The sequence below is a fragment of the Capronia coronata genome, assembly GCF_000585585.1.
Source record: "Capronia coronata CBS 617.96 chromosome Unknown acBCG-supercont1.4, whole genome shotgun sequence".
In the NCBI taxonomy this organism is placed as follows: Eukaryota; Fungi; Ascomycota; class Eurotiomycetes; order Chaetothyriales; family Herpotrichiellaceae; genus Capronia; species Capronia coronata.
This window is the reverse complement of record NW_006912896.1, coordinates 302,134-321,548: the sequence shown is the minus strand read 5'-3', so window position 1 is coordinate 321,548 and position 19,415 is coordinate 302,134. Positions and strand designations below refer to the sequence as shown.

Here is a 19,415-nt window from a genome sequence, read left to right as displayed (position 1 = left end):
ACATAGATGCCACCGAATGCAATTGAGTTGAGGTCTGACATTGAGATTGTTCCAGCAATTTAGGCTCGCCGTGTGGCTTGATCGGATATTGGATGCAGGCTGACAGTGGTAGGTCTGACCGGGAGACTTGTGCTGCGCGTCGATACGAGAGGATGACAGGATCTGTTCCTGCATTCCGAAGTCGCGCCCCAGTCGTGATGATGAGTCCAATTGGTACCCAGGCGCATTGGCGCAAAAAGAGGTCCGACAGGTTTGGGGGCTGAAAGGATAACGTTGATGCATCGAAATAGGACTTCTTTCTCCGCCCTTGCATGCAGTGGGTGAGCACTGTCACAATCACAAGTAGCGCAACGGATTGCAATGTTCTCGCACGGCGACGGTTCCACAGAATGCCTGTTCCCTTCATAAGTTCTCTCAGTACCCCGTAGCGAGATACCTCCCTCTGAATAATCCAGCCGAGGTTCGATGCGCATATGATATGCCAGCCTTGGCCACAATGAAAGCTCCTGGGTCTGTCCAACGGAAGATACCAGTCCCGCGATAGACGGTCTACGTATGAGAGAGTCCCCTGCCGCTGAGCACGATGTGTCGACTTCGAGGAGAAATTCCGCCCCGAAACATTTGTCCAGGTGCTCCCAGTACGCCGGGCTCCATCGATGTCCCAACCGGTGAAGACAGCTGGACGAACGCTAACGGATTTTCGGATTGGATTGCCTGCTGATCAGACAACTGATCCTGACTTCGTTACCCTAATAGTCTGGCGGACCAGAAGACCGAGTGTTGCTCGTTGTCTCATTTCTGTAACCGACCCATTCAGCGTCCGTCATTCCATGTTGTCGGTCTTTAGCAGGGGGACAGGAGTCGTGAGTCGAGCGCAAGCTACGCATCCTCATCCTCGCACAATTTTTCACTTGGCTTCGCTTCCGTTCCCGTTCGCTTCATTCGCCTTAGTCGCGGCTTGAGCTCGATTGAATTCGGTGCGCATTGTCTGTAAGATCTTCTCGATCTTGGCTTCGCCTTCTTCACCCGGGAATCTGTCTTCCAGCTCTTCAATCACGATGGAGAGCAGTTGCCTGTCATCCGGTTCTTGTACTTCCTCTGCTTCGTTTTCTTCCTCCCCGTCTTCGGCAGCAGCAGATGGCTGCGAAGATTGATTCCGGGGAAGGCCGATGCCGAGATTGATCAACATGAAGACTTCGGTCTTGGTCAACCCAAATGCTCGTAGTTTGGACACTACGGTCTTGACGAAAAGCTCTGGAGGAGGAAAATTCTCAATGTATGGAACCGTCGTGGTGACATAGCGCTGGAACTAGAGACAACAATATGCCAGTCAGCTTGGACGACGTTCTGCTTGGCTTGGATTTGGGTTCATCGTCATAGAGAGATACTGTCGCAGACGTACATCTTCCCGCACCGACTGGTAGTTCTTGAGATTGACGGGCTTGTACGATCCTATCTTCCTGGTCGTTTCTCGGGGAGGGTTACTGGCGAGGAATTGATGCACCTCACTCGTCGTAAGGAGCGCTGACTGTGGATCGAGGACCTGCCAGATGCGCAGCATTAGTTCCCTGCTCATAGAGGCTCGGTTGTCTGGCGTTGGCTTCGCCACGGCCGGATCACTGATTGACTGACCTTCATGTTGATGTGGGCGGACTGGGACTCGCACGACGAACGGCGATCAAGATGTTGACCCACGACAACCGGACACCGCTGAAACGATGGATGGCTTATGCTTCAACTCCTTTGCTAGCGCGAGCCATTACGACGGCAAAGAGTGTGAAGCGCAGAGGTGGAACAAATATATTGAATGCACCGCGCAGGATATAAATTGAGGAGCGGCACAACTTTGTCTATCTATATTCTGCCGGCAGAACCTGGCTCAAGGCGGCGTAAGAAAAAATCACCGTACTTGCCCACCCACACAGGGCTCGACCGCTTCATACCACTACTACTGTTACTCTTTTGGAAGCAGCGTAACAGAGTACATTAACGACGAGGAGGCACTCAAGGGCCTACTTGCAGCACTACAATGTACGGAATCGAAGTTCATGAGTGAATTTCTAGATAGGATTCAGCCAGAAGCTGCTCATCTGTGACATTAAGCCAATACCATAATGCCATTCCACGCCATCCCTTGCCTTAGCAAGTTGTACATGTTCTCGTGGACATTGCTAGTCCAACAACTCCTGTACCGACGCCATGCAGGAAACAAGAACGCAACCCCCCAAGCTAAAAGAACGAAAAGGAAAATTAGAACTGCATTCCTTAAGCCTTTTCTTTCCGCTTCTTCTTCTTTTCTGGCTTGGACGGCTCGGCGACCTCTTCTTCAGTCCGTTTTCGCTTCTTGCCGCCGTCGACCTCGCCGTTTGCTGCCTTTTCCGCTTGTTTCTTTGCCTTCTTGATCTCTTTCTTGGAGATGGCGACCGGCGTGCCGTCCTCTTGGAACTGAATTTCTCCTCGTTCAAGCTTCCTCTTGTACCTTTCGACACTTAAGCCGCATTTCGCAGCCAAGGCCTCGACCTTGGACTCTTCGCTCCCTCCCTTCTTGCCAAGCTTGCGTGCCTCTTTCTCGGCGTGCTTTCTGTCCTTTTCGGCCTTCTTGGCGGAGTTGTCAGATGTTCCATTGACGCCGTTGGGTTTGGATGGAGTGACAGCCGCAGCTTCATCAGAGTCTATCGGTTCGTCCGGTTGAGATTCAGCCTCTTCGTCATCATCGCCCATTGTGGTATCTTCCGAGATCTCCTGGATGAGTTTCTTGTCCTTCTTGGACTTCTTCTCTTTCTTGGCCGGAGCTTCATCACCCGCCAGACCATCAGCGTCCGGATTGTACTTCCGAGCTTCCTTGATCTCCCATTTCGCGGGTTGAGTCGTAGACACGCCGTTGGGAGCGATGGCGACTCCTCGCGACTTCAGCGGCTTGCCTTCCATTGCGGCCAGTTTGCGCTCAAGGTTGGCTCGAGCTTCTAGTCCAAGAGCGGCTTTCTCATCCTCGGGAATGTTTGCCTCGTCATCACCCCAGTCTTGCAGGGCGTCCACCCTCAATCCGAGCGCTGCTTTGGCAGCCAGGACTCTTGCCATCTTGCCCTTGTTCTTGCCCGAGGCCTGACCAATGAGGGAAGCATGGTAGATGAGACCATACTTGGGGGTGTCGTGTTTTGTTTTCAGAGCTCGGAAAAGGGCCTTTTCGGCTCCCAGGATCTGTATCGTACTGGCGGGACTCTTGGACAGGTTCATCAAGCTCCCGGCGTGTGCGATCAGTCGAGCGCCCACCAGCTCGCCGACAAGAGTGGTGAGGTTGGGCGCAATGGCCCTCATTCGTGCTGAGAGATAGCTGGCCAGTTGCGTTCTGTATTCTGTGAACTGAACCACCTGATCAGCCAGACTTTGGATGTTTTCCAGATCTTCCTCAGTAATCTCCGTGCCCATGGATCTATCCGCGGCAGCTTTCACCGCAGCCTCAATCTCTTCAGGTAGAATTTCACCCAGGTCGCATTTTTCATAGTTGGTCCGCATGCCCATCTTGAGAACCACTTTGGCGTAGGCAAGATTGTCGTTGAGGATCTTGGCCAGTTCAGGGAAATGCCACCCGTACCACTCCTTCACTCTCATGGCATACGTGTTCAATTCTTTGTCCAAGTCATCCAGGAGACCTATAGCCTGCACAATCATGACATCGATCTTGTCCGGCGAGAATTTGAGTTTGTGTCTGGCTAACGAGTGCGAGAGACCCAAAGACATTGTCTTGACATCTTCCGGCATCAATCCTGGGATGAGGGATGGCAGGTGCTCTCGAATGGCTCGATAGAGGTCGGCGGTTGCGGAGTCGGCGATGGCTTTGATCTCGAGGCCTGGGATCTTGCCGATTGCATTACCCAGCTTGGGATCAGCGACTGCGAGAGAGATTTTCTTCTCGTCCTTCAGCGTGTTGAGGAGGGAGGCGAGTTTGGGGGTGACCTTTCCTTCCACAATGGCAGCCGCCTCTTCAAGGGCCGCTGCAGCACTGTCGAACTTCTGGAACTCCTTCAACTTCAGCATAGACGTGACATTTTCAACGCTACCCAGTTCGGAGACCAGATCGTCCCGCTTGAGGAGTTTCTTGTCCTTCGCCTTGAGCAGCGCATAGCCGGCGGCCGTCTCGGTAAGAATGAGCAGCGTCATATCAATATTTGCGCCGCACGCGCCGGATGTTAATGTGCGAACGGGAATGATATTGATGTTTGTCTCTACAAACAATTCAGTGAACTTTCGGTTCTCCAAAATTTCGAGCAGCTGGTCTTTTTTCGGCCCACTTGCGCCAAGCCTGAAACGGGTAGTTTCTGCCAAGATTTCGTTCTCCTTTGGGGATAATATGACGCTGCTTTTGTGCCACTACAACCCTTTTCTACGGCCTGGGGAAAGCAGCACTACACGATAGACATCTTTTCAGTTGAGGTACCCGGCGACTCTACCATGGAGGATATCAGACATGATGGTGATGTCGTGTACTCGCTGGGGAAACTAGGATTAAGGTCTGCGAGTCATGTATCATTGCCGATCGAATTGCTTTGCCGAGAGCCCAGACAGGACATTCGAGGACTGAGGCCTATAGAAATTGACCAGCCATACTACTACCTAGTATCCTTCTTGCTCGCTCCAAGGTTGTACCCTTACGGACTGACCCGGAGGTGTGCATTTCATTCCACACCCAGTTGTATACTCTTCGACATTAGATTCGATAGCATGCGAGCCATTTCAGGACCGGCCCCAATCCAATCGTGGTCTGATGAGACCGAGAAGTCGATCATTAGAGAGGGAGCCCCTGTCTCACGCAGCCGCAACACTGCCTTGTATGTTCTCATGATATGCCAGAAACCGTCACTCAAGCTCGATAGTGGGCGCACGAATGGCAAAGTGGAGGCTCACTGAAGCCACTTAGGCGTATCTGCGCATCGTCAATCACCTCCATTTGCATGCGGGCGTCCGTGATCAAGTCATTGCTCAAATACCCCAGTTCCTATCAGGGACTCATCATAGACAAAACGAAGAAGATGTATTGTGTATCCTCTTGTTCAGAGAGCAGGTTGTCTGGAACAAGCGAATAGAGTCTCGCTGATGTAGAGCGAGTCACGAGTGGACCAAGTCCAGGTATTTCGAGTCAATAGTTTGATATCTTCACTTCACTTTCACTTCACTTTTGGTCACCTTATATATTTAAAATTCGCACTTTTCCTCCGCAAATGGCAGACTGAAGCTACATAAAGAGCCCTATGGCGTAGCTGGAAACAGGGGCCATGGTATTCCTCCTCGAGGAGAGTAGGTCGCTTTGCAGTGGGTTGGTGGAAGGGGCCTTCCGGATCAGATGAGGAGGAATACATCTGATCCAACAACCAGGAAGGTATGCAGAAATGTGCCGTTCGTCAACTTTTTGCCGGTTCGAACGGCCGAGGCGTAGAGTTTTTGGGTGTTGTGGTTGTGTGCGCGGGAGAAATAGATGGTGCGGCAGGGAGAAAAGGACAGATGTGCAGGTGCTGGATTGCTTTGGTATCTCTCTTCACTGGATGTTAGCAAAGGCGGCCTCCAGTACTTCGACATATGCAGAGATGGCTTCACCCATCACACTCGACAAAATCGTTCCCGCTCGCTCCTGTATGGGTGATCACAGCGGCCAAATCTCCGTTCGTGTTGAAGATGACTCTGTCGGGCCCTGGGCTTCCACCGTCATAGGCTTTGAACGTATGCAGGATTGGAAACTCATAGTAGGGGCCAGCTACCGGGAAATCGAACCCTTCGTAGTCGTTGTATTTATGTGGATACTCGTCAGAACCCTCCGTCTGGCCGGATTGATATAGCGAATAGCCCTCGGCGACAGCCTTGTCGATGGTCGACTGGTAGTAGCAGACGGTGCCGCATGTCTCGGCACAACTCTTTCTCCTTGAGAGAACGGGGTTGAATTCGATAGGATAGAGCGATGGTGCTGGAAAGCCTTTGTGTAAGAACCCTGGTGGTAGGGAGAGAACTGGCGTCATGGCAAGAAAGAAACTGATGGTGATCTTGAGGATGTTAGACGGCGACTGACGAGAGGCAAAACTCAGACGTACCTGTGGGAGATACATATTTGTTGTCATGTTGGCCCCGTCGTCTTGCGAGGCTGAGTGATATGAGAGAGTAGTCTGTGTAGCCTGTTGGCCGCCAGATGATGCTTCCTAGATGCTGTGAGATTGTTCTTGCCAGCTCTGACAGGCTGTCTCTGGTATATAAACCATGGCGGATAACAAGGGATCATTCATCTCTTATCAATGCCATCTCAAGGACGATTCCCCGATGGAAGCATATCTTTCAAATTGGTAGATATTTGAGAAACAATGGGGCATACTCCTCCATTTGATTGTGAACCCATCTCGACCCACGTTTTTGAGACTAGCCGACATGATGAGAGTGCAAAGACTTACATACAGACAACATCTTTTGCGTCGAGTGGTTGGCCCCTGCTGGGGCCGTTAAGCAAGTTGATGACCGCTAGGTGTAAGCGATAAATGCTCCAACGAACACGAAACTCGACGAATATGACAAGACGACCTATCAAGATGTAGAAGAGCAAGGAACCAGAAGGGGAATGGGACGAAGTTGTCTTGAAGCACGATTGCTTGGTTCCACTCTGTCGAAGCAGACCCTTGACCCCCCTTGTATGCAGCCTGATTGGTTGAGGAGGTACTCAAGCAATCTACTACAGGAATGCCATCTGTCTGACCTCTCGACAAGGTCGTGCAGAAGGTTACATGAGGAGGCGGCGGGGAGACTCGCCCTTCACTGTCGTCCTCCTCAATCAGAATCGGTTGAACGTTCATTTCTGTCATTGTGGTGTCACCGGCGTGTTTCCATGCGCGAGGAAGACCCATCTCATCGTAAAATCCAATGTCCGAGACGCTGAGCGCGATAAGCCAGTCGCACCTCCAGGTCCGAGTACATATTTACAATCATAACATTCAGATCACGGATGCATGAACGCTCGTACATCCCACACGCAGACACGTTCATCCCAACCACAACTCGCCGCCCACCCCTCGCTACCGAATAGACACCAGTCGACCCCGGTCACAAACTCGGTATGTCGACCCATGCTACCAAGCTCTCTGGCCTGTCCACCTTGGTCACCTCCATCTGTCCAGACGCGACATGTCATGTCATAACTGGCGCTCAGCAATAAATCTGGCAGGTGTGGACTCCACGCAACCTTCCGCACGGCATATCCGTGGCCTTGTAACAACTGAAGCGGCCCTTTGGGCTGCCGTATATCAAATGTTCGGATGATGCGGTCCACTCCAGCCGTCGCCACAATCGTTCCTCGGTATTTGTTCCAGTCATGTGTGAGTGCTTCGGCTGGCGGGAAGGTGGGCTGCAGTTTGCCAACTCCGACAGAGAGGGGTGCTGCATGAATCGGAATCTGCATCGTGAGGTGATTGCTGGCGCTGGCGGGCGTTCTCAGATCCCAGACTCGTAAGTGGCTGTCAGAGCACACTGCGCTGAGCATGCCGTCTGTATAAGGGTTCCATTGGGTACTGTAGGTACATGAATGTGTCGGCAACGTTAACAGACTCTGTTGTCGCTCTGGATTCCATATCTTGACAGTCCCGTCCCACGAGGAGGACGCAAAGGTGGCTTTCGAGGTGAGGTTCCAACTGCAGGAAAACGCTTCCCGGGAGTGTTCTTGGAAGGTGGCGATGGGAAATTCAGGTGCCAGAGACGTGTCGTAGAGTCGGAGGGATCCGTCTCCAGAAGAGGTGAGGACGTGGAATGAATGCGCTTCGGAGTGTGTTACATCGTAAAGGGCGTCTTGTGTAGGATAACTAACCCGTCAGTCCATCCTCATCCGTGTACTGTTGCCAGGGTCGACCTACCTTTTGAGAGGCTGGATGCCCTGTGGTGTCAACTCCAAGATATAGAGACGTCCATTACCCACCAATCCATAGTTCGCCGATGCCGCAACTGCTAATCGATTGTCGAAGAAAGGAGAATACTTGACCGCATAGCCTTGAAAGCCCTGGGTGCGAAATTCTAGCATGGCGTCTCAGGCGGTGGGTTGAAGGGCCTATTCGGCGCCGCCATCACAACTTGCGAGAGAAGCAGCTTGATCTTGATGCGTCAGAATGCATGAGGACGAATTTCACCGTGTCGACAGCCGAGGGATTATACTAGGAGAACAGAGAAGTCATTAGAGAGTAATTAGCTGATAGCGTGGCCCTAATGAAAATTAGAGACCGGGCTGTGGTATTACAGATAAGATAACGCTTAGAACAGAACGTGTCTAGGTAGCAAATCACTGCCGAATTCTTCCCCGGGTATTATACTACTAGCACATGGGGTTACTAGTACTAGTATCTACTACTACTTAATAATAAGGTATTTTGGCATCTGGCATCACCGCAGCCAACATCCTCAATGAGTGATCGATGACTCGCCAGTTCCAGAGCAACAACGCCACGCATTCAATCTGGCTCTGGCTGCGCAACTCTTCTGACTATGGCTCCAAGCAGAGGATCAGGGAAGGCGTATTCCTTACATGCTCGATCCCAGCATGGATGCCTTCATATCCCGCAAGAGGCGTCGTATTTCGCCGTCGCCGGAGGCTGACTTCGACTTTGTCACGGACTGGCAACCGACCACACAATTCAATACAGAAGATAGAGAACCACGCGAGGAAGAAACCACCGATGTCAAGCTAGCAATCCTCTCGTCGCTCCGCCCTGACAGGTCTCCAGAGGATCTCCTTGAAATCCTTTTGGGCTGCGAGGGTTCGGTGGAAGACGCCCTCCAGACACTGGCTGTGTCCACGAGCAGCACGACCGAAATCGAGAACGCAAGCACATCGCCCACAGCCAAACGAGGTCGACTCGCCACTCCTGGTTTGCAAAGTGCACTTCCGTTCACAGCGGCGGAAAAGAAAAGGTTGGGTTCGGCAAGGGCTCCAATCTTGACGAAAAAGGGCAAGACGTTACATCTGTACACGCCGGAGGACATTGCACAACACACTCCCTGTTCCGTCATCCACAACTTCCTCCCGACCGACCTGGCCAACGCATTGCTCGAGGAGCTGCTCGCCGAAGTGCCCAGCTACGAGAGCATCAGGTTCAAGCTCTTCGACAACGTGGTCAAATCGCCTCACACGGCATGTTTCTACGTCGAGAGCCTCGCCGAGCTGCAACGGCAGAGGAGCGAATACTACTACAACGGCAACGACTTGGGGGACATTCGGCAGATCCTGCCTGTTATGCGGCAAGTGAGCGACCTGGTCCGCGACGCCGTCAACACCGAGATCGCCATCCGCATCCGCGACTTCAACCCGGGCGCGAATAAACTGCAGTACCAGTCGTCGAAGCCATGGCAGCCCAACGCCGCGTTTGTGAACTGCTACGACGGCGGCGCCCAACACGTCGGCTACCACTCGGACCAGTTGTCGTATCTAGGCCCGCGCGCGGTGATCGGGAGTTTGAGCCTCGGTGTCGCAAGAGAGTTTCGGGTCCGCAAGATCGTGCCCAAGGACGATGACGGCGGCAAGACATCAATACCCGAGCCTTCGGGAAGGCAATCTGCTGCGGTTTCGTCGTCGGCCGATCTCTCGGGCCAGATCGCAATTCATCCCCCTCATAACTCGTTGTTGGTCATGCACGCCGAGATGCAGGAGGAATGGAAACATAGTATTGCCCCGGCCCAGACGATCACGCCGCACCCAATCGCGGATAACAAACGCATCAACATCACTTACCGCTGGTATCGGGAGGAATTCCGGCCCAAAAATACCCCCAAATGTCGCTGCGGCGTGCCGTGCGTGCTCAAGACCGTGCAGAAGCAGAAGGCCACTCGGGGTCGGTATATGTGGATGTGTCAAATGGGCAACAGGCCGGAAGGTGGTGAAGGGTGCGGATGGTTTGAGTGGGCGAGGTTCAACGATGATGGAGCTCCGATTGGTTGGAATCGTAATCACGATCATGACCACCGTCGGAATACAGGTGCTGTGGATTGTGTTGCTGCTAGTCTCCGAGATGGAGACGCTGCTAGTGGTGGTGGTGGTGACACTGCTAGGGGTAATGGTGACAATGGCCAATACCAATGTGCAGCCTGATCACAATCTTTCTTTGCGAGGAGTCGGTCGAGGCAACAACAGTGATCAACTCTTACGGGTGGAAGTGCCAGAATAGGTATATACTTTGAATGACGGGACCCAGAGGCAGTGAGAAAGTGGTACTGACCCTGGGAACGCTCCAAGGCCTCGCAACGATGGGGATAGCAGATGCTCTTGGTGACGATAATGATGTGATGAAGAAATGGAAAAACCCCCTAGTCTCAGGTTCGGTATACACAATCTACTCAGACCGTACTTGCCACGAGTTTTTCACGGAAGACATATATTGATCCTCTCATCAGATAGATGTCAACGCCAACGCTCACGCTCAGATGCTGTAGAGGGTTTCTAGATACGGAATATATACTTCCATAACGTGGCCATTCCGTTCGAGTTGAGTGACCCGCGGCATTGAGTCTGATATTAAAGCAGTCAGTTCTCATGCCACTGCCAATTTTTTTTTTCTCATCCTAACAAGCCTCTTCTTGTCTTGAAGTCAGTCTTTGTGACACGTCGCCGGCATGCCGCGTCATACTGCCACTCCTAGCTGCCATCCGTCATGACCATCAACGGGAAGTGTAAGCCTCGTCTGAGCTTCAATCCTTTCCGGCAATGGTGGAATCGCCAACGACGGGGACATCGACGTAGATAGAGGAGTAGTACTAGACCTCCGCGCCGCCAGCACGGCATGCGGTGGCGTACGGGTTCCAGGCGTATTTTCACCGCTGGCAGTATACGACGAGCGTTTTTGGCTTGATCTGGACTTTGATCTTGATCCCGCGTCTGGTCTTGATCCTGATCCTGGACTAGGACTTGGCCCAGCCACTGCCACTGCCCCAGTCATTGGCATTGCGGTTGCCGTTGACGCAAAGTATCCTTCCAAATTCGGCAGCGAGTGTCTCGAACTATTCATGAACGTCGTAGCGGACATTGCTGGACCACGCGTATACGGCGACGGTGACAGAAAGGCCGGCATCAAATCGGATATAGAGGCGTTTCGATGTGAAGGTGAAGGCGATGGTGAACTCGGCAGGGACAGACGAAAGTCTGGTGCCAACGGCAATGGCCATGCCATGGGCTTGGACTTGGGCATTTCGGTTACAAGCGGAGGCGCGGATCTGCGGTTCTGGGATTTCAGAGATTTCAGGCTCGTGGAGGAATCGTAACGTCGTGATTTTGGTCTTGAACTCGACCCGGATCCCGTCCCAGTGGCATTGCCAGCACTAGCACTAGCATTAGCACCAGCATCGGCTATGCTGTCCGGCACGTCGAGAATGAGGTTATAGGTTGAGCTGCGTGCGTCGGTCTGGAGAAGGCCCGGTTCGGAATATAACGATGTTCGGAGATCTGCCATGTGTCGAGTGGAAGGTTGGGGACGGGTTCGACTGCGTGACTGGGACTGTGAGCGTGAGTGTGAGCGTGAATGTGATCGTGATCGTGATCGTGATCGTGAATGAGATCGTGACCGAGGCGAGTCTACCCGCTGCAGTAAAGACGAGTGAATATCTCCAGAAAGAAGGGCCGAGGACGACGGAGGTCGCGAAAAGTCCAAAGCATGCGTCGAAAAATAGGAGTGGGAGTGCTGCAAGGTATAGTAGTCTGAAATATCATTCCTCGGCTCTTGGAACAGCAGATGCGGCGTGCCGTACAGAGACCTTCTCAGCTCGGCCTGGCGGTTCTTGACATCGGGCTGTTGTGTGTTTTGTTGTGGTAGGGTCAGGACGGGCCTACTTCGAGGGTGCCGTAGGTATGGCATCAGATGGGCGTAGATGGCCCAGGCGAAACAGATGAGGAGGAGTAATGCAACGGCGGCGAGGATGATGGTCACGCCAGGACTGAAGGTGCCCATGACAGCGTGGCAGTGACTATCAATCAATTCGCTGCCATCGTCTGGCAAGGCCAGAAAAAGGGTGTAGTTGGGGACGAAAAGGAGTGGAAAGGAAAAGGTACGTAGTGGAAAGGAAGACCTTAGGACGGTATACAGCCGACGGTTCAAGAACAGAAAAGAACATTGGGAACCACGACAACGGGACATGACATCTCAAAGGGCTTCGCATGTATCTCTCTCTCTCTCTCTCTCTCTCTCTCTCTCTCTCTCTCTCTCTCTCGGGCGCCAGAAGCTGGAACAAGATTCGCGCCATCTCCGATACGATAACAAACCTGATCTGCCTGATCTGCCTGATCTCCCCGTTTTGGTGACCGGAGATATGGTTTCACCCCGTCAAGCGGCAGCTAGATAACAACACACAGGGATCTGGATTCCGGACCTGCAAGGACGGGTCGACGGCATGCAGTGGAGATGCAGATGCAGACACGGCTTGAAAGCTTACCTTGTTGGACGCCAAAGGCGACGGAAACAGACCAGCGTCGGTGTTAGACTGTTATTTAGTAGGGGAGAGAAGAGTTGGCCTGAAGCGAAGTGGACGGAGTTTGAAATTCGCGGGTTGGAAGAAGAAGAATCATAGATGTCGTTATATGCGTGTCCTGATTGGCCAAATGGAAAATGGACCCGCACGAGGCTGTCACCAAAAGAAGCCACAGGGGCAACAAGACCGGGGTAAAGAGACCGGGGTCCTCTCAATTAGTAGTAGCACCCGTCCTTTCTCTTATCTGGATCCATCCATCGGGCTCCGGTGCAAGATAAGCTGGCCAGCTCGTCGTTGATACGTACGGAGTCCGGACTGGGCTAACGGCCACAGGCAGCTAGTTGTGCTCGAAGTCCGGCCAGGCGGTATCTGAAATCAAGGAATGGAAAAGAAATACACACTCCCTGGCCGCACCGGGGTCAGTTGTAAGTGGAGAGATCGTCATCTCTACCATCCCTTTTGCTACAACTCATACAGTGTGCCCCCCGAGTGAGGATTGAGGTACCTACCCATCTGGGCGAGGAGCCCGCCAGCAAGCCATGTCCATAGCAGCAGCCCCATCGGCAGCGGTCCCCTACTAAGGTCACGTCCAAGGTCGGAAAGCAGAGGAAAAGAAAGGAACGGAAAAGTGGCATGTGGAGATGTATTAAATCATGCTCTTAGAGCCATGGTGGCCCCCATAAGCCGCCATCGAGAAGGCTTTCCTCCTCACTCAGCCCGGAAGATTGTCTCATTTCTGCCAGACCAGGGCAGCCTGGTCGGCGCTATGCTCGCTATCAAGCTCCTAGCAACATCTACCGCCCGCTGGCCTGTCATCAAGCATGTTCTACATCACAGACCCCTCCGTCTCGGCCCTTCCACCTCCCGAGGACTTCTTCACCAGCTTCTGTGGTGACAGCTTCTTGACAATGGTTTGTGCGTGACGGCGAACAGAGCGAGCAATCGTAGTGCCTTGGGTAGGGTGAGATTCCTTGGTGAGAGCGTTTTTGTAGTACTCTTCCAGAGTACCGAGGTCGAGGTTGATATGGTAATCCTGGCCAGATCCGAAACACTCACGGACCTCACTCAGAAGTCTCAAGGCATCGACTGCACGAATGGTGGGATGATTTGCCTCAGCGTCAGCTCGGAGACTGTACAGCCTCAGGTTGGCACAGCGTGGATTGAGGAGACGAACGACCATGCCACAAACAAGAGTTCGCTGCAAAGGATCGGCGGTGTAGGTCCTGTAAACGTCTGACAAGTCCATATCTGCTGAACTGCGAGCCTTGGATTTGCCTTTCTGAGCTGCTCTCATTGCAGCCTCTGACGCGAAGATGTCGATTGTGGAAGACGAGCTCGTTTCAAGCCACGTGTCTGCAGGCATGAACGTATGACGGTATTTGATGACAACTGTGACAACAATAGCTTCATTCTTCTTGCGATTGTCCATTTTAAGGACATCAAGCCAATGTTCGATGATGGAAAGTGATGCAGAATTCTCCTGACATTGTGCTAGATTCTGGTTTCCCTTGGATCGGACAGAAGTGGACAATCTGGAAGCCAAACTGGTCTCTTTGACCCCAAAGTGCACGGCACTGACCCAGTTGTCGCCCAGATGTAGTGTCTCGCGTTTGGTGGGGCCCATTTCAACAAGCTTGGTGCCGGGGCCGGAGATGAAAGTCTGCATTTGCAAGTCGGTCAAATGTCCAGCATAGTTGTCCAGCAGACGATAGGGAGGCAAAGGGAACAGATCTGACTCGGCGTCTGATTCAGGTTCGGCCATGGAAGCATTTTGGGGGACAATGGTGACACTGAAGATGGCATGCGCAGTTGCACTGAAATTTGACTTCTGGCCAAACGATGTGGTAGTGAAAGTGTCGATCTTGACTGCGGCAATGGCTGGGAGGGGAATGTCTTCTGTCGAAAGCGAGACGCCTGGAAACATGCTGCTGCCATCGCTCTCCAACGAAGGCCGAGGAGCTCGCAGAGGGTTTGGGCTTTGCGCCAGGTGCTGCGAAATCGGCCTCACACGGCTGGCCAGGGTCTCGTCAAAGGACGTTGCCGCCGTTTCGAGGCTGTTGCGGCTCGTTCTGTTGGAGGAGATTTGGGTTTGCCTCAGGTGTAGAGGCCCGAGCACCCGGTTCACGTAGTCACCGTCGGGAAACCCGCTGTCGGCACTTGTGCCATTGTTTGAGACGTCGTTGGCGACCCTCTCGACTCCAAAGCGCTCACTGTTCACAGCAGTGTGGTTGTCGACGGTTGAACCCCCATTGGCAGGCTCGTCGTTGCTGGAGTTGCTGCTCACGGACACGCTGGTGCTGGCCATGATGTTTGGACAGATCCGTTGCAGAGGGCCGGGTCTGTGGTGTGAGGTTGGAGGGTCTCTACAGACTGGCGTGGGAGCCTTCTGCGACGACAACGGCTTCGGAAACGCCTGTAGAGAGATGAGAATAAGCCAAAGGATCAATAGGATGCAAGACCTTCGGATGGCTTACCCTGAAGTGTCGGTCTAATCTGTATCTTTTGTGTGTCGTCGATTGAGTGAGAGTTGGAGTGTGAGGAAGTTTGGAGACAGGAACGCGGCGAAGAGCAGGCAACGGCTAGACCGCAGTCAGTAGAAGTCTTCAGGCAGAATGACACCTGAGTGTAGAAACATGCTTACCGTGTTCTCGATCTTGACCAGAAGATCTTGCTGCGCTGTGTGCGAGAGTGCGTGGTGGGTGGTGAGGAGGGTGGAAAAGGAGCTGCAGCCGTGCGAAGCCTGGTCTTGGCTGATATCGCTGCGAGTGCGCGACGTGCTCTCTCGGCTCCAAATCGACGACAACGATCCCGACAATGACCTGAGGCTGAATCTTCGGCTCTTCTGCGACGATCTCGTCGAGGAAGCACTGTCGGTCACATTCAAGTCCACGTGGGCCACCCTGACGACCCTCGGGGTCAGGTCGGGGTCTTGATTGTCCATCATGAAGAGATCAACGGCACGCTTTGAGGTCTCTGCCCTTCTCGACCAGGTATCGGTATTCTAGTCTTATCCAGTCCTCATTCCCAGGCTGGCCAGATTCGACGCTGACACACAAGCAGACTCTTCTGAGCAATCAATATAGCCTTCCCTTCTCAACCTGATCTCTAGGCCGGCGCAGAATCTCCACGGTCTCCTTCACCAGAAAGGGTCTGACGGTACCCGTAACCAGGCGCAGGCCACCCGTCCTGAAAGGTCTGATCGGAGGACAGATGGCTATGGCTCAAGGCATCCAAGTTTTGTCCAACTCCTGGCTGCATGAAATGTTTCCGAAAAATCCACTGCACATTCAAACGCAGGCTGAGAAGACACCGCGCTGCGCCCGGAAAGCTCTTTGTTATCAGTGCACAGGCTGCCGACAGGAAGGTTTGCATCAGTGCCAGTAACAGAATGATCAGTGACCAGAAGGTATGGCGCCACTGCTCAAGCTTCCTTCGGATCGACCCCCAAAGCCAATGACACAAGAACACAGCGAAACCGAGGAAAACAATGCAGACTATTATGACGCCCCAAAGCAGTTGAGTCTGCCGTGCGCTGTTGGGTTCAGTCATCTGAGAAGGCAATACACGCCGTAGAGATGCGAGCCGTAGCCAAATCAAAGACAAGAGGCATCTTCTGAACAGTATGATTGTGACTTTCAGGGTCCAGAATGCCAGAGAGCGACAGAGACTGATCTTTGAGACCACCCTTTGTTTGCTCTGCAGGAGCGTCTCTGGAGTTTTCCGTCCAAGCTGTGGGCGGTAGCAGGAGCGTCCAGGAAGCATGGCCCGCATTCGTGTCTTGATAACTTGGTCGTCCCGGCTGTGGCTGCGTATGGAGTCTGTATCATTTCCTTGAGCATCGAACTCAGGGATCAGACCTTAGGACGGTACTGTCGAGCCATACATCGCTATGGCATCTTTGACAGCATCAAACTGCTCCTCATCGAGTTTCGAAAAGCGGATTTGTCGATCAGCGGCGAGCAGCATCCTCTGATGGGGCTCCGTGTCCCGCATATCGATCGAACCGTTCCCAGTTCGCCCGCCGTTGTTGCTGCCAAACAGGGCGCCTTCACTCACGCTCGCTTCAATGCCGTCGTTGACTCGTGACTCCCACACGCCATCCCACTTCCAGTCACCAGGATGCTTGGGTGAAGAGAGTCCGACTCGATCCCCTTCTCCCGCCGGGCTGTTCGGTCGGATTGGCTTTTTCGCTAGACCTCGATGGGCGCGCCAGGCATGCCATGCACTCGGATTTCCAGCAGCATCCAGGGGCATATTGTCCAGCAGCGTTTCATTCTGGAACGCATCTTGAATGTGGTGCAGCACTTTGACAATTATGCTGCTTCGATCCTTGTGGATATGATCAGGCTGAGGAAAAGGAGGTGTGCAGGCTTGCTCCGTCACACCACGAACATTGTTCCCTTCGACACTCGAGCTCCCAGGTCCAGACCAATGAGGAAACCCATAGCGCAAGCTGAATGCCCCGGGAGGAAGACGATCCGTCTCTGACGCGCTCAAAGTGTTCGATGTATCGCCGGCGCCGGCACTGAAGGCATAGCTCGTCACAGGAACGACCAACGGGTGAAATATGTCACTCGAAAAGGTCACGAGGGGAGGGACGTCCGGATAAGTGTCTGGGAAGGAGATCTGAAATCGAAGAATCGCTTGAGCATACGGGCCTAAGATTTCCACATCAGCTTTTCCACGAGGTTGAGTGAGGTCGTTGCAATGGTCGCACCCTTGCGAACAAACAACACCCCGGCCCAAAGCGAGGGGTTGCCTGGAGTGAGGGAGAGATAAATGCCCGAGGGACAACGGCCTCTGAGCGAAGAGCTTGTGAAGGGCGTTAGCAACAGCGGCCAGTTGTGTGCACAAGTCACTCACAAGTCCAAGACAAGTTGTTGTCGACGAAAGGAAGGGAGCAAAGAAGCAGCCATGGTCGTGGAAAAGAACAAGGGATTGGAGAAGCGGTTTAAAGATGGAGGGCGGGAGCTAGGACGCCCAGGACTCCCTAGACACCCCTAGACTGCCGCCCCACGCCTGATCAGCCCGCCCAGAGATCGAACCCTACAGGGGTGCCCGGCTTCCGCAACTCAAGTCGTACACAGAACACCCGCGGGCCATTAATTGTGCAACCAAATATGAACCGCGCTGTGTGATGGTTGTGCCGAGACAAGACAAGACAAGACGACCCTGACGCAGAGATGACCTAGTGATTGTTCAAAGAGTCATAGAATCATAAGATTGGGTATCAAGGAATCGCTCTATTCACGCCACGAAGAGGTCAAGCAACAGAAATGGGCCTCAAAGAGGCTTCCTTCGACTCTGGGAAACCGCATCAATGCCGTCGTTCACACCTCCAAGGATTCCTTCGAGGATCCATGACCCAGCATCGAAGAAGACACTTCCCACCCGGCCGTCCTTGAACCGGATCAGTGCGCGATGCAACTCCACACCGCGCTCACCCAGGACCGAAGTCATGTCCAGACCATTGGTGATGATGCGCTCGGTGACCTGATGTTGGCGCTCAAGTTGCAGCATGCGATTGAGCAATGTCATCAGCACCGGAAGGATCAAGAGAAAAGAGGTGAAGAGCCAACATATTGCTTGGGCAATGACCTGCCTCAGGATGTTGGGGGTCCGCTGGCCATGCAACTCGCGGGTGTCGGCTGGTTGAAAGATCAGTTGAGGCGACAAACTGGCACGTAGCGATTCGGCTTCCAGAGGGCTCAAATCCGGAGGCAGCGCCATGTGCATATATCGTAACGCATCGATATGCATGCTCCGGAGCGCGGTCGGGTCACCACCTTGTTCAGCTTGTGTTTTGGCCGTGATCCACAGTCTGACTCCAGTAGCAGCAACATCCCAGTCGATGCCCGATGCGTTCTCTGGCTGTGGAATGACTTTGAGACCGATATCTTGTGGACAGGGGGCTTCTTCCGGACTTTCGGGTCTTATCGTGGGTGTGCTCGCACCGCTGGAGGGGACGGTGGATGCAAAGCCGTAACCCTCCTTCTCTTTATCGGTGTCCACGCAGGACAAGATATATCCTTTTCTGCGAACATAAGATGCATGGAGGACGGCGGCTCTTGCGGAGTGACGAAGCGACGACAAGACAGGTATTCTCGATCGAACGACCGAAGGGATCATAGTATATAGGCACGACTCGTGGACTTGATCGCAAGCAATGGTGTTGGCGCCCACAAGGCTGCGATTGAACCCGTTCACTGTCATGATTGAGGCCGGCGCGGGTTTGCGACAGACAACCCACAATTGATGCACTGGAACCTGTATCGAACAGGTCGAGAAGGTTCAAAAGTAGGATGGCTTCTAGAAGGGCATACACCGTACACCACAGATGTTGGGGAAGAGAACGCCCGCCATGGAAGGATATCTCGCCAGAAGATGTTTCACATGCAGATTGCGCATTTTCTACCTATGCACGACATCAAGTCGACACATGGGACAAGGCACGGTCTGCTGGTCTCTGCCTCTGCCTCTTTCGCTGAGAAGAGTGGGATGGTGCGGGTCAGGGGGTCCGTCCCTAGGTCTGTACTGTGTGTGGTAGGTATGTTGAAGAGTTGGATCTCTTTCACATGCAAGACAACTGCCAACGGCCAGTGCAGGGCTGCCAGTGGGTGTCAGCGCAGCGTCCAGCTATTGGCACGTTCTCGCCCAGCTATGGAAATCAGACTCCCTAGCATCTTCGGTTGCCGGGACTTCGGGTGAGATAGGGAATCTGAGTCTCGAACTGGTTGTCAGATGTTGCCAATCTGCTTCGCTTGCTGCCTGCTACTATCAATGAAATCTTGACTGTAAATACAGTAGTAGTATACAGCAATATATCATGTAGCTGGTCATGATTTGTTTGTATTCTGTATGTTATCAGCTTCAATTGCCAGTTCGGAGGATTTCGGCCGAGGACCCAGACTGGATTCGGATCAATCTTCGTCCGTGATATTGTAGAAGCGTTG

At 53.1% G+C, this 19,415-nt stretch overlaps 9 protein-coding genes across 9 annotated transcripts; 1 reads left to right on the top strand and 8 right to left on the bottom strand.

The window, feature by feature from the left end:
- Positions 1-907: 907 nt before the first annotated feature.
- On the bottom strand, positions 908-1,576 carry A1O1_04673 (uncharacterized protein; the record flags this gene model as incomplete). The annotated part of the gene is made up of 2 exons (XM_007725563.1): positions 908-1,309; positions 1,403-1,576. The coding sequence occupies 2 exons, from the start codon at positions 1,574-1,576 to the stop codon at positions 908-910; spliced, it is 576 nt and encodes a 191-aa protein (XP_007723753.1).
- Positions 1,577-2,265: 689 nt separating this feature from the next.
- Positions 2,266-4,158, bottom strand: A1O1_04672 (nucleolar protein 58; the record flags this gene model as incomplete). The annotated part of the gene is made up of 1 exon (XM_007725562.1): positions 2,266-4,158. One exon carries the CDS (start codon positions 4,156-4,158, stop codon positions 2,266-2,268), a length of 1,893 nt encoding a protein of 630 aa, XP_007723752.1.
- A 1,427-nt stretch (positions 4,159-5,585) lies between these two features.
- A1O1_04671 (ribonuclease T1) lies at positions 5,586-6,104 on the bottom strand (the record flags this gene model as incomplete). Its single annotated transcript, XM_007725561.1, has 2 exons — positions 5,586-6,029; positions 6,078-6,104. The coding sequence occupies 2 exons, from the start codon at positions 6,102-6,104 to the stop codon at positions 5,586-5,588; spliced, it is 471 nt and encodes a 156-aa protein (XP_007723751.1).
- Positions 6,105-6,967: 863 nt separating this feature from the next.
- Positions 6,968-8,038, bottom strand: A1O1_04670 (uncharacterized protein; the record flags this gene model as incomplete). Its single annotated transcript, XM_007725560.1, has 2 exons — positions 6,968-7,823; positions 7,875-8,038. The coding sequence occupies 2 exons, from the start codon at positions 8,036-8,038 to the stop codon at positions 6,968-6,970; spliced, it is 1,020 nt and encodes a 339-aa protein (XP_007723750.1).
- Positions 8,039-8,551: 513 nt separating this feature from the next.
- On the top strand, positions 8,552-10,096 carry A1O1_04669 (uncharacterized protein; the record flags this gene model as incomplete). The annotated part of the gene is made up of 1 exon (XM_007725559.1): positions 8,552-10,096. One exon carries the CDS (start codon positions 8,552-8,554, stop codon positions 10,094-10,096), a length of 1,545 nt encoding a protein of 514 aa, XP_007723749.1.
- A 905-nt stretch (positions 10,097-11,001) lies between these two features.
- A1O1_04668 (uncharacterized protein) lies at positions 11,002-11,945 on the bottom strand (the record flags this gene model as incomplete). The annotated part of the gene is made up of 2 exons (XM_007725558.1): positions 11,002-11,319; positions 11,577-11,945. 2 exons carry the CDS (start codon positions 11,943-11,945, stop codon positions 11,002-11,004), a joined length of 687 nt encoding a protein of 228 aa, XP_007723748.1.
- Positions 11,946-13,288: 1,343 nt separating this feature from the next.
- Positions 13,289-15,403, bottom strand: A1O1_04667 (uncharacterized protein; the record flags this gene model as incomplete). Its single annotated transcript, XM_007725557.1, has 3 exons — positions 13,289-14,875; positions 14,937-15,041; positions 15,104-15,403. 3 exons carry the CDS (start codon positions 15,401-15,403, stop codon positions 13,289-13,291), a joined length of 1,992 nt encoding a protein of 663 aa, XP_007723747.1.
- Positions 15,404-16,320: 917 nt separating this feature from the next.
- A1O1_04666 (uncharacterized protein) lies at positions 16,321-17,378 on the bottom strand (the record flags this gene model as incomplete). Its single annotated transcript, XM_007725556.1, has 3 exons — positions 16,321-17,120; positions 17,180-17,274; positions 17,326-17,378. 3 exons carry the CDS (start codon positions 17,376-17,378, stop codon positions 16,321-16,323), a joined length of 948 nt encoding a protein of 315 aa, XP_007723746.1.
- Positions 17,379-17,745: 367 nt separating this feature from the next.
- A1O1_04665 (uncharacterized protein) lies at positions 17,746-18,591 on the bottom strand (the record flags this gene model as incomplete). The annotated part of the gene is made up of 1 exon (XM_007725555.1): positions 17,746-18,591. The coding sequence occupies one exon, from the start codon at positions 18,589-18,591 to the stop codon at positions 17,746-17,748; it is 846 nt and encodes a 281-aa protein (XP_007723745.1).
- Between the last annotated feature and the right edge of the window lie 824 nt (positions 18,592-19,415).